Raw genomic sequence first — 13273 nt, 5'->3', positions numbered from 1 at the left:
GTGTTGGTTTTTGTTTTCCCCTTTCTGCGTCACACAGTGATGACAAAGCTGCCAGAAAGTAAAAACATAGTGTGATTTTATTTACAGTCATATACAAAAATAACGTCCCTCTTTTTCAAGTGTCTGTGGATCCAACATTCGGCCCACGAATAAATACCAGCAGTAAAATCAGTTCCAGAGAATTGTCAGCGTTTTGGGAAATGGTTGCTTCATGGTGCCTGGTCTGCAGGATTCATTACTCGCCCCATAAATAAGATGGATCCTGAAATGGAGAAAGTAAACATAAATAGAAAAAAAAGCATTACACATCTCATATGGGAAAAACTGGAACGTTTTTATATATATATTTTTTCCTTTTTTTACTATTTAACTGGAAAAGTGATCTAAATGTTTTTTTTTTGTTTCTTCAAACGACCAGCAGGTGTCGCCAAATCCTCTCCATCACAAATATTCTTCATTCACTGAGAATTTGGAATTGGTTCATTTCAAGGTCTCAAAATATAAAAAAAAAAAAATTGGAAAAAAAGGAAATATCTCCATAGAATAACAAAAGAAATGTATATCTGTATAGATTAGTCAAACTGAGGATGACTTGTCATGAACTGATTGAAGATAAAATAATTGTAATCAAAAATAAAGAAAAACACACATTTATGTACATATATATCAGAATAGATACATCATCTAAATGATACCATTATAATTACTCTAATTCATAAATAGACACATTTGCTCTCATATATACATACAACACATAACTCACTGAAATACAATATTACTTTTGTTACAAAGAGTTTAATTGGTTGAAAAGGGAATAGAAAGAAGGGAATTTGATATAATCCCATCCCTATTATGCTTTACTTAACTTTTTTAAAATGCTTTTACATAGTTATTATCATCCGATTCCTAACTTATTTACACTATACCAGTCTGAGTACACCGGCAGGAAAAGCTGGATTTCTGAGGTACTTTACAGATTCCCTGAGCTATCGGACTGTTGCAGATATTTTTAATGACACTAATCTGCTGTGATCCACAAATATAAAAAAAATATCTGTACATTTGTTGTGAATCTGATGACACATTTTTGCCTCATACATGGGAATATTGAGCGGTTTTGAACGTTTTTTTTTTTCTTGTGACAAAGTAGAAATGATGTTGTTAGAATTCTACAGTGAATAAAAAGACGTATGTGAAACATAATGTCCATTTTCAAAAACGTCTGAATCCCTTTCAGGGTCACTTTAGCCTATATATCCCAGCTACTTTTCGGCAAAACTGGGTTTCATCTTGAACAGGTCACCGATCCATTGCAGGGCCGCGCAGGCACCTGATGCACACCTTTAATGCTTCCAATCAACGAATAAGGCATGTTTTTGGACTTTAAGAGGGAGCTGGAGTGCCCGGAGAAAACCCATGCGTGCACGTGAAGAACATGCAAACTCCACACACAAAGGTTTAGTACTAACCCCTAAACCATGCAGCATCCCCAAACATATCACAAAATCTAAATGATCTGCAATGTCAAAACTTGTACCTGTGTTGAGCTGTCGAAGCAGGAACAGGAATGGCCGGTCTGCCTTGAAAACAGGAGCTCTGGATCGTTTGAGTAACACCATGGCTGCAAGAACAAAGCACTTTCCTTTAGCTCTTCATGGTTCACTTTGTCCCTTTCAGTTGTGCTCAGGATGTGTCTCACCAGTGGCAGCGGCGGCCTTTGTCCCGTCTTCTTTGACCTCTATCCGGACTTCATGAAAGGCGTCTGACAGGTACAGGCCTTCCTCCACTGCAGAAACAAAAACCACCAGCTGTCAGAGGATTTGCGTCATCTTTTTTTTTTTTTTGATGGAATTTGTCAAACCACCTGATATCCCGGTGAAATCTGCTGTGGTGGGGTCAAAGGCGTCACTGATGCCCATGCTGGGAAGCACCGACCTCAGGTTGAATTTGCTCTGCATTCTGAATCTGCAGGTCCCACACAACCATCCTTTAACTCCAATCAAATGAAAAAATCATCTCTATGTGTGTGCAAACCTTCACCTGGGTAAGAAAATGTCCATCTTGGTCCGGCGCAGGCCCACGTTCCAGGAGGCCAGCTGACGTGCGGTGAGCTGCGACTCGAGGGAGGACAGGGGGGTCTTCCTGTCACTCTGCAGGACCACCTGCAGGCTCAGGGAGTGACCCAGGTATGGCAGCTCCAGGACCACGTAGCGCTGATCAGAGGCAGTTCTGAAGTGACCTGCGGGGAGATTAACACATCCAAGTTAACATCTTTAATGCTCCCTGAACACCAGGAGAGACACTCACATTATTTAGCATCAAACCTAAACAATGTAAGCTTCAATTTGCTAACCAAAGTTCATTTTTCATACCTCCTCTCATGTCTGCTTTGTTTTATTTTGCAATATTTTAACAAAAACAGTTGTAAAAACTTGTGTCAACAGTTTTTATTTCAACACTTACTGATAGTTTTTCTGTTTGATGGAGACCAAAGGTTGGCTTTACGTGAATAAAAATACATATGCTGATGCCTACATGCAGTTTTGTTTGTTGCTCTTTAAAATATCTAAATACAGAAATGGGCTAACTTAAAATTTGTTATGACTCAGATTTAAGCGTGAAAGCAAAAATTGACAAAAAAAAGAGTTAGAATTCAATATTTTATTATACTTATTTATGTCTAAGAACACAGTTGAAATATTTTTTAACAAAGATTTTTCAGTTATTTATTATGAAAATTATTATTATTATCCTGTAAAGCCAGCTACATCAGAAAACAAAATTGACAGAAATTCAATTATTTTGGAATTAAGATGGTATGATAAAACCCACAAAATAATTTCATATTATTTTTGTATTAGATTTAAAGTATGTTTTTTTGGTTGATCTGGTGAGTTTTTCCTCACAACAATGTCAGTTTAAGATGCAAAAATATTGAAGAGTGTTCAGAAAAAAAAGGCAATTTATTTACCCACTGTCTCAAATGTGATCCACACATGTTTAACATGGTGTAACTGCATTATAAAGAATTCATTATCAACTAATTTTGCATTTTTTAATTCAGTAAGTAGTCATTTTAAATAGTGCATAACAATATATAACTCATTCTCTCCATAAAGCTTTGAAAATTAGCAAAACCTTTCCCACCATGACGGTTTGAGGATTTTTAAAATAGCCCTTCTACTGCCCCTAGTGGAAGGATAAAGCACTACACGGCAGAAAACATGGACCAAGTGATAACCAATAGGTGTTTATGAATAATATAGGAGTCTCAGAAAGGCTTGAATCAAATTAGACAAGAACGGTTATATAGGATTTAAAAAAAAAGCCATGTCAAATATCAGAGTTGAGTGAAAAGGCTTCAATGCTGAGTTAAGCTGAGGACGCCAATGTGCCATTTTCTCAAACATCTGGGAGGTTTCAACTCTGACAGCAGGCGACACTTTATTTGAATAAGGATCTGCTTGAGAAAAAAAGGTTAAAAAAAACATAGAAGAGAAAAAAAAGGGGGGAAAAGCTCAGAAAAAATAGAAAAAAGAGAAAAAGAATAAGCAACTGATTGATTTACCTTGAAAACGTATCTAATGGGGAACATTTGACTCTTAGGATGGTACAAAATCAGTGCATCAGCATGGAGTATGGACTCTTACCATAGCAGACCTCTGCAGCCTGATACATCATGGGCACTTTGATGGTGCTTCCATCTGGGAGCACGAAGGGCAAATTCTGAGTGTTGGTGAACATGAACTGTTTCTGCCAGATGCCCCTGAACTTCACCGTGTTGACCAGGGCCACCTGCAACCGCTGACCCCACCACAGAGTGTCAGCCTGGGCCTCACCTGAGCCTGACATTTCCCCACTGCTGGCCCCCGAATGAAGGGGCCACGAGTCATCTACATGCAAGAAAGCAACAAATGCATCAGTCGTGAGATACCACAAACCCACGTTTGTTACACATAGCAGTTTTATTACTGTGTCTCTTATAAATAAGGAAAAGTCAAAGCAGGAAATCTTTGTATCTCTTTTGTTTTAATGTGCAGATAAAACTTTGAACTGCTTTTATTCTGGACAAAAAACTAAGAGTTAGTTTGTGATTTAAAAGAATAAAACTCTAATCTGCACTTAACAGAAAGAGATTCAGCTCTGTCTCAGAGCTGGCTGGTATTCACTACTCTTCCGGAAATAATCCTAGATTTGGAGTTTGGTTGCAAACCGCACAAAACCAAACTATGAGCTCTAGAAAAACCTAAATATCCATGGGTTCAGATTTCCAAATCTGGTTTACCGGGGTTGTGTGCCGCTTGCTCCGGCTGGCTGTGAGCGTGACTGGGCTGGCTGAAGTTGGCCCGGACCACGCTGGTGTCGGCCCAAGCTGCTGCACCCTGGGTAAACTCGTCCAGGAGCTGGACGCCACTCTGGATGAAAAGTGTGCAAGTCTGCTGCAGCCACATATCCCGGCTGCTGTTGCTTATGTCACTCTGAGAGCGCAGCAGGAAATCCAGCACATGAGCCTCTGCAGGAAACGCAGTTTCACATTTAAAACTTTTTAGGTTCTAAAACAAACTTTACCCTCTTTTTTGATTATTCAAGTTAAATTCTCTGCATGATAAAAGTGTGATTACTTGCAACTTTATCTTTTATCATTGTAAGATGTTATGGCAGAATGAAGCTCTTTACAGTCTCATTGGGTTGAAAAGTTGTGCTGAATTACCAAACTCAATTTTTTTCGTTAATCGAGAAAAAAATTATCAGCAGAAATTAACCCAAAATTTGTTTTTAAGATGCTTTTCTATTGTTGTGTTTTCTAATAATATAATTCAAATAAATGTCAAAACAAAATAGAATCAGGAAATAAAGACCTCTTGACCCCTACCGATGCAATTGTGCATTAAACTACTTCAGCTCCTAACTTACCGTAGTTTAACATGTACATGATAACAAAAACATAAGTGACTTTTGTCACTTATGTGAGCAGCTGTTTGGAAATACATTCATGTATCAAGAGAATAAGATGGAGTGACAACAATTTTTCTTAAAATTGCTGACTTTTTATCAAAGCATTTTATGATTTTTATCCTCAGAGGATAATTAAATATCAGCTGCAACGTTGGTTTTATTTGCTGCAAGACAAATTGACCTCCTGACCCTGAAGCAAAGCTGCAGAGGTGGTTAATGAGATTATAGTTGGTGTGGAGGCAGGTATTAGGGCTCCAGACACCACTGTGCTCTGCAGAGCCAGCGGCAGCAGCAGCACAGCTCCACACCACCTGGTACCAACAGCACTGAGAGCCACCGACAACTCCTCCAGCTTCCCAAGGAGCCAGTAATGCTATCCCCGATCAGCATGTTTGTGCAGAAGGAAATGAAGCCCACCTTTCACACTGTATCCCAGCACCCCTTCCAGCTGAGCCCGCGTGTTGCCCCTGGCACCAAGCTGCAGCAGCGCCAGAGAAAAGGAAACGCTCGCTGGGGACACGATCAGGTTGGAGCCGTTCTCTGTCTGGGTGATCGTCTGGTACAGGCTGATGGAGAAGCTGTGGTGGAGCTGCCTCATGCTGTCCTGGAGGCTGCTGGCACTGTGGCTTCTCTCCACCAACCAAACAAAAAGAAAGAGGGAAGCCACCGACAGGTGATGCATATCCTCCGTTCTGCAGAAGAGGAACCCTCCACAAATGTAAATCCTGTAAGGCATAGGGGGGGAAGTAATGAACCTGCTGCCAAGTGAGCTCAGCAAGGTCAATTCAGTGGACAACGGAACATCAGTAGTTTAATTTTATCATTAAACATTTTAATAACATTTTTCGCTGTTTTTTGCGGGTAGGAAAGCTTTTTTTTGTGCACAAACAAAAAATAAAAGCATAAAGTGTTGGAATAATAGTACTAAGGAAAGTTAGTACTAACTTTGAGTAAAAATAACGCCCTTATAACCTTCAAAAAATCATCACTTTGCATTTAAAACCTTATTAAAAATATATTTTTAGCATCAATACTTATTATTCCCTTTCTGCAAAAGATGAAAAAATATGTTACAACAATAAAAACAATTAAAATAAAAAACAATCTCACATAAAATCTTTAAGATCCTTTAAGTGTTTTCCTTCCTTTCAGATTTGACACCAAGGGTGCTTCCTACCTGCACAGGTGAGGTAGAGTCCAACTGTCAGCAAACATCCAGGCTCTGCAGGGGAGCTGCAGTCACTGATCCCGGGACCTTGTCTCTCAGTCCCCCCTTTGCTGTGCTGGGCTGCCGTCTTCGGTCCTGCGTTTGTCCTTTACTGAAATAGTCATGAGACTTTTTTCTTTTTTTTTTTAAAGGTAAACTCCCTCTGCGTGTTTGCAGTTCTGGTCGGCGATGTCTGTACCACTCCTCCGGGTCTCCTGCCTCCTCTGAGCTATAAGGAGCCAGGCGGAGGGAGGCGAGTCACTCACCAGCAAATCCCGGCAGAGGGAACAAACACCGTCGGGAGCGTGCACAGAGCTGACAGTTAATGATGCTTTAGTGTGAGACTCAGTCTGTGAACACAGGCTCATGAAAAACCGAGAGGAAGTTGAATCAAGACACTTCAGAAAACTGATGGCACTCAGTGTCGAATGGATCTGAACCTACAACCTCCTAGTTTCAAAGCAGATGATCCAACCCTGGATCACTGCAATCTTTGATGATTTCTTCTCGTCTGGAAGATGCTATGAAATTGCAATACTTGAATCAAGAAAAACTTTGTGCACCTGATTTTATTCTTGTAAATGTGCACATTTAATTGTATTCAATGTTAAGCAATTTAGGGTTAAAAGTGCAATGTAGATGCCTCTCTATAAGAAGATCTCCAATTCTCTCAAAGACCCACTCCAATCAGCTGTTGATCTATTTTAAAAGTGGTCTTTTAATTATAATTATGATGTGTTTAGCCAAAATTAAAAAGCCTATGTCGTTATCTGGAGCAAAGTTTGTTCAGAGCGGCAATAGGTTATCAGAAAATCACCTCCAAGTTGTGGGTGTGACTGTTGGGGTGGAAGTCAGCCTCTGCTGCTTTCCCATCATCTCTTTGATTACACTCCCTCCCGCTAGCTTCCAGCCGCTCAAAACTCCAACCTAACATTAGCGGTGCAACAAAAATGGTGAGCTATATCAGGGCTATCCAGCCGTACAGCTTTGATCCAGATTCCAGCGCAGACAAGGAAAATGAAGACGTCAATGTATTTATCTGCGAGTGGATGCATGAGAATGCAGCGGAACAAGGAGACTTTACCCATTTCACTTAATGTCATTTCACAGCTCGGAGTTTTTTTAAACGAGCTCCTGATTCACCACAGCTTAAATACAGACATACAGTTTTAATCTTAAATTCTTAAATGCAGGTCCTCCGTCCTGAGAAAAATAGTACAAGAGCATGTTAATGCTTAAACGTAACAAAGAGATTCAAGTTAAAACAAAAGTAAGTCCTAAAAGGTAAAGAAAGTGAGATTGAACAAACATTAAAATCATTTAAACTTGAAAATTGATACAAACGAAGCATTTCATGATGAGAAGATGGGTTTTGGGCATCAAGTGTCAAACATGGAGGGGGGAGTATCATGGTTTGCTGGAACCGGGTTTAATGAATTCAGCTGACAGAGAGACATCCTGACCCGAAGCAGTGTATGGCAGACACAGATTCAGCTCAGATATTTAATCATTTTAACATTTTCATTTTAATCATTTTAAATAAAAATAAAAAAGGGTTTCTGGAAATTATAGGAGACCTGTAGATTCTCCTGACCAAAACAGACCAACAGGAGAAATAAGAAGAGTTAGCAGATAGCCAAAATAAAGAAGGTATGCCCCAGTAGTTTAGTGTGTTTCTCACTAGGAAGTAAGTTGAAAGCAGATGGGTAACAGTGTCATTGACACATAAGTGGATCATGGAACTCCAGTCCAGAACATCTAATATAAAAAAACAAAATTTACTGCACATGATCAGCAAATGATTAGCTTAAACCTTGTAAATGATGACTTTTTAAGAACTTTTAACAGGGTGTAAAGGATATTTTGTTATCACAGGACCCCATTCCAGGACAACAAGCAAATTATATTTGGATATTTACTAGTAATCCGTGTCCTTTCAATGTTCATTTTAGTTCTGTAGAACTGTCGCTTTGACTGTTGAGTTTTTTCTTCTTCAATTTTACAGATTACGAGTCTTTTGTTATGACGATCAAAAGCCACTTTTTCTCTGAGCATCAAACGTCTACATCACCTCTAATTGGTTTCATCCTGTGGAATGAGGATTCCCTCTCCATTTTGCTGCTTCAGCATGTTATTCCCAACCGGCGGTAGGAAACACTGCCACGGTTGTGCACACTGGTGGGAAAAAAAACCATCAAGGGAAGTATTATAAATATATGTAACATTGTAAGGGCTTTTCCACATGTTTAATAATAGCAGTCAAAAACATAAAATATTGTACATGAAGGGTTGGTTAAACACAGCTATTATCTGTACATGAAGTTCACAAGATGCAAATAATAAATGTTATTAGTTTTGGCTTTAATTTAAAATATAGGGCCAAATATCAGTGCAATAAGGCATTTAGAGGAACACAAACTTTGTTCAGTATTCAATGAAGGTATCCCTGTATTTCAGGGTTCTTCTTCAAACAAAAGCAACTGAATTCATTGTAAGGCTGCCTGTTAGCAAAGTGAGGCTTGTCCGGTGTCTAATGATATAAGATAAATCAAAAAGAAGTTCAGTTTGGTTGGAAAAGAATTTTGACTTATTTGGTTACATTTGATAGCTACTGTTGTACTGAAGGCCAACAGTTATGCTTCTTATTGTATCACTTAAATTTAAGGAAGATTTTTGCTCAAAATGAGGGCTTTGGACAAGAAAACTGTAACTTCAGAACTTGGTAATCTGGAGAGTCTGGTGCTTTTTTTTTATTATTTGGCTAAGATGGTGATATTTTCAGAGCTAAAAAAGCCCAAAAAAAAATCAACCCAAGACAAACCATAATATGATGCTATGTCTTGACAACGGCATAATTATATTTAAAAGAGTACTGAGAATAGATCAAAGGATGCCTGGAGTTGGATTTCAATTAGATAAAGAAGTGCACAATGCATCATACAGAATGTCATTCTGTTCTTTAACACACTGGTCCCTCTTCTCAGACTTCAAATGTGTCATTACAAAGAATAAGATGATAGGCGGCAGATTAAATCAAATCAAATTTACTGTATTTTTCCAGAGGGAACATCCTTTGCTGGTGGGAATACAGAGCAGAGACAAACCATCATTAGTAAATTCAATAGGCTACAACAGTAAAATCAATACATCACACATACATCCAGGAAATTAAACACAATACACACTCAGACCTACTGAAGCAACCAAAATAAAAACGTATTAAATGAAACAATAACTGAAAAGCCTATGATGCCACTCACTTAGCTCTTTAGCGGTTGGAAATTTAGATTTTGTAATGCTAATCCAAAACCAAACCAACGGCAAAAAACAACAACCTGCATCTTAACCCTTGTGCTATCTTAGATGACCCCACCCTTGCATTGACGTGTTCTCCCTACCATGACAAAGGTGGATAAAGGTGGAAAGATTTCATGTAATCCATGGACACCAGTGAAGATCACAAATAATTGAAGAAAAAAGGTTCCACGCACTGTCTAGTGGGTCTAGATGACCCAACTCCCATTGTTAAAGTGCCTAGGATAGCACAAGGGTTACTCAAGCAAAATTATGATGGACATGTTAATGCTTAAAGCTAGGACCCAAGGAAGCAACACTGTTGATTGTATTGAAGTTAGTCAATTCAATTCAATTCAATTTTATTTGTAAAGCCCAAATTCACAACAACAGTCGTCTCGATGGGCTTCGTATCGGTTATTGAAAAAGTCAAACATAAAATCAAAAGGATTATGAATACATAGAATTCAATAGGAAAATACTAAAATGAACTAACAAACTGACTAAGCCAAACTAGACCCTCCTTTGCGGTAAGGAAAAACTCCAAAAAAAAAAACAGATTCCGGAAAAAACAAAGAAACCCCAGGGGTGCCCATGTGAAGGAGGGATCCTCCCCCAGTACGGACAGGCGATTTACCAGAACTCATAGAGAAGAATTAACTTATCTAACTCTACAACTACATATTTAAAGTCCAGCAGACGAGCTTCATCCAGTTGGAGTTGGGGGGACAGTCGGGGGCGCGAGTTGAGCCTGAGACAGGATCCACAGCCAGGTGTAGAAGCAGGAGCAGAGATGAGGTACACGGCCAGGTACAGGAGCACGGATGAGCCAACTGGAATCGGGAAGCACTCCCACTCCCCAGGAGGGGAGAGGGAAAGATGGACAGTACATGAATCGCACTGCACCAAACAGAGGCATGGAGAACTAAATGATGAATAATGATAAGGAATAGAGAAGAGAGGAAGGGTAGAAGTAGATGAGAAAAGAGGACAGAACCCCAGAGCACCATCGTTACCCCAGCTTCAACTTCTAGCAGCCTACTAAAAAAAAGTCATGCAGACGTCCAACACTATAAGGATGTTAGCCTGATTTGGGTAGTGATTGGTTATTGACGTTGTTTCTGAGCAGCTGTTTGATTTTTATTCCGCATTGGCAGCTTTTTTTGTCACTTTTTCCGCCCAGTATTGATCATGACATGCCCGTACTTTAACCTGAAATCTGCTGTGGAATGATTTCCTCCGCACTGTCCCCTCTTAATTGGGGCCGTGACAGTCAGCAAAATAAAGTGTGGGTATTTTTCCCATGCTGGGAAGCATGATTGGTAGCCATAAGGTATTTGGCTTCTTTGTCTTTTGGCGGATTCCAGCCATTACTGGACTTGACTAATGAGAGAAGCCGTAGCTTTGCTTCATTAAACGGAGTTGCCACATTCTTTAAAACCCACAGCTCAAACTCCAAAGGCAGGAATTTGGAATTTTAAAGACTTTGTTACGAGAGATGAAAAGTCACGGTTACTGACCAAAGACAATCATTGGAAAGGAGCAACAATGACGGACGGCTTTCTTTGTGAGGCCTTTGGAAGCACATAATGTCAAGGTTCACATTTGTGAATTAAAAAAGAAAGACTTTCATTTCTGATCCTTGGAAAATCTGCAGGGAAGTATGCCGCTACTGAGAGGTCAAGGAAGAGGTCAGAGCTCTGTCTTTCTGACGAACATACTGGAAGCCTCGGATTCAAACCTCCTATCAGTGTACATACAGTATCTGTTGTCTGCATCTCGCCTACCTAACCCTTGCTTACTCTTGCATGTTGGATAAGTGTTCATTGCGACTGTCACCCGTAGAACAAATGTCTATGAACATTTACACTCTGCTGTGCAGGCTCACCAAGCGTCCGTTTGATGCGGGCCACCTGGGTGCCCTGTACAGGTTTGCCCCTTTCTTGTCTGGACAAAGTCCATAGCCATAAGAGCAGTTGTTACTGAGGCTACAGAATAGTGGTAAACTAGTCATTAGCCCTGTTTTGTCCATTAGCCAAATCATTTCCAAAGGACAAAACATACTTAGCATATTTAGCTTCATTATTTGAGGTTCTGCGATCCAGGAGTAATATGTGAGGCTGTAAAAGCAGGACCAGATATGAATAGAGATCCTCAGATCTTTTTTATTTGATTAAAAAAATCAGTTTGTAGTCAACTAATAAGGAGCTTTGTCTAAACCTGCTAAACCAAAATAACAAGTGGACAGAAAACATCTAAACACCTCAAAATATTTAAAACATTTTTTAAATCATTTTAATTCAGATCATATTTAACATCATAGAGGTGATGCAGTCCTGGAAGTACCCCAAGCTTCTATTCTATTCTATTCTATTCTATTCTATTCTATTCTATTCTATTCTATTCTATTCTATTCTATTGAGTTAAAACTATGTCAGTTTTAACCCTTGTGCTATCTTAGATGACCCCACCCTTGCATTGACGTGTTCTCCCTACCATGACAAAGGTGGATAAAGGTGGAAAGATTTCATGTAATCCATGGACACCAGTGAAGATCACAAATAATTGAAGAAAAAAGGTTCAGAGCACTGTCTAGTGGGTCTAGATGACCCAACTCCCAATGTTAAAGTGCCAGCACAAGGGTTAAGATGATGTTTTTAGTGATGGTGTATGAACTGTTTGTCATTTAAAAAAACTTTTCTTATAGATTACTTTTCTTTCTGTCAAAAAACATTTTGATTGTTAAATCATAAGAAAAACCATTCTAATATAAATTTTAAAGTTCATTCTTTGAAACAACGCACATTTAGTGCAAAGCAGTGCATATAAAACTTAGCCTAAGACAGACAAAAATGTGCAAATAAGAATACATGCAGACAACATTGTTCCTATTCTTTTTAAAGAATCTGCTTAGTAATCCATGCATGCTGTTGAAAAGTATAGCTACACTAAGCTTTAACTTGTAAATTTGCGAACCTGTCAATAAGAGTCCTGCACAACCATATTTGTCCGCAACTTTGTTTTTTTTCCCTGGATCTCCATTCAAATCTTTCTGCACTTTCCATCATAAAGCAAATTTAAGCATAATATTGAATAACAACTACAAAACAAATGAACATTAACGTGGCATGCACAGAAAGAGCAAGAAAGGCATGACAGTTTCAATTTTACCAAGAAAATGCAACATATATGTAAAGGATGCAGATTCATGCTGCCCCCCCCCCCCCCCCCCCCCCCCCCCCCCCCCCCCCCCCAGTGCTCTACTTCCCTTCAGCAATACGAACCTGGGTGCTTGAGGTGACAAAGGATTAGCGGGATTGCTGGTGTGCAGGGCCGGGCCAGGCAGCAACAGAGCCTGTGGCGCCAGAATAATCTGCCAGGTACGCCACAGACGATTAAAGCCACTAGCACTGGCACTGGGAGAGGGGCGACGTGAGGGGACGTGTCCCACGCAGGCTTCACCTCACAGGGACGGAAGCATGACTCCCGAGGACCATGAGGAAAAATGCTTCCTATTCAGAACCCAAGAAAGAGGAGAACACTGACATTGAATAACGGGGCACTGATAAAGTTTCAAATGTTTCCAACAAATGAATAACATTTGGTTCAGATTTGTGAAGTTTTTCAATTTCCACCTTTGTGTCTTTTTTTTTCAAATATGGCTTCATTTAGATTCGTGTTATTTAAAAAGAGGAATTTCCCAAGTAAAAAAAAAACTAAAGATAGAGATGGAACAACAGACAGCAGGGAAGACTCCGAATATGGATTTTTTGCCACACAACGGACACTGGCACATGTGTATTTAAGGGTCTTCAT

The 13273-nt window shown here is 39.5% G+C and overlaps 1 protein-coding gene across 1 annotated transcript; it reads right to left on the bottom strand.

The window, feature by feature from the left end:
- Nucleotides 1-59: 59 nt before the first annotated feature.
- Nucleotides 60-8560, bottom strand: serpine3 (serpin family E member 3). The gene is made up of 9 exons (XM_011489419.3): nucleotides 6134-8560; nucleotides 5374-5681; nucleotides 4286-4513; nucleotides 3651-3893; nucleotides 2041-2239; nucleotides 1865-1965; nucleotides 1700-1786; nucleotides 1538-1621; nucleotides 60-262 (listed from the first exon to the last, which is right to left on the bottom strand). The coding sequence occupies exons 1-9, from the start codon at nucleotides 6169-6171 to the stop codon at nucleotides 210-212; spliced, it is 1341 nt and encodes a 446-aa protein (XP_011487721.2). The 5' UTR covers nucleotides 6172-8560; the 3' UTR covers nucleotides 60-209.
- Between the last annotated feature and the right edge of the window lie 4713 nt (nucleotides 8561-13273).

The sequence above is a fragment of the Oryzias latipes genome, chromosome 21 (assembly GCF_002234675.1).
Source record: "Oryzias latipes chromosome 21, ASM223467v1".
Lineage (NCBI taxonomy): Eukaryota > Metazoa > Chordata > Actinopteri > Beloniformes > Adrianichthyidae > Oryzias > Oryzias latipes.
Note: the sequence above shows the minus strand (reverse complement) of the source record. Positions and strands in the feature narration are given on the sequence as shown.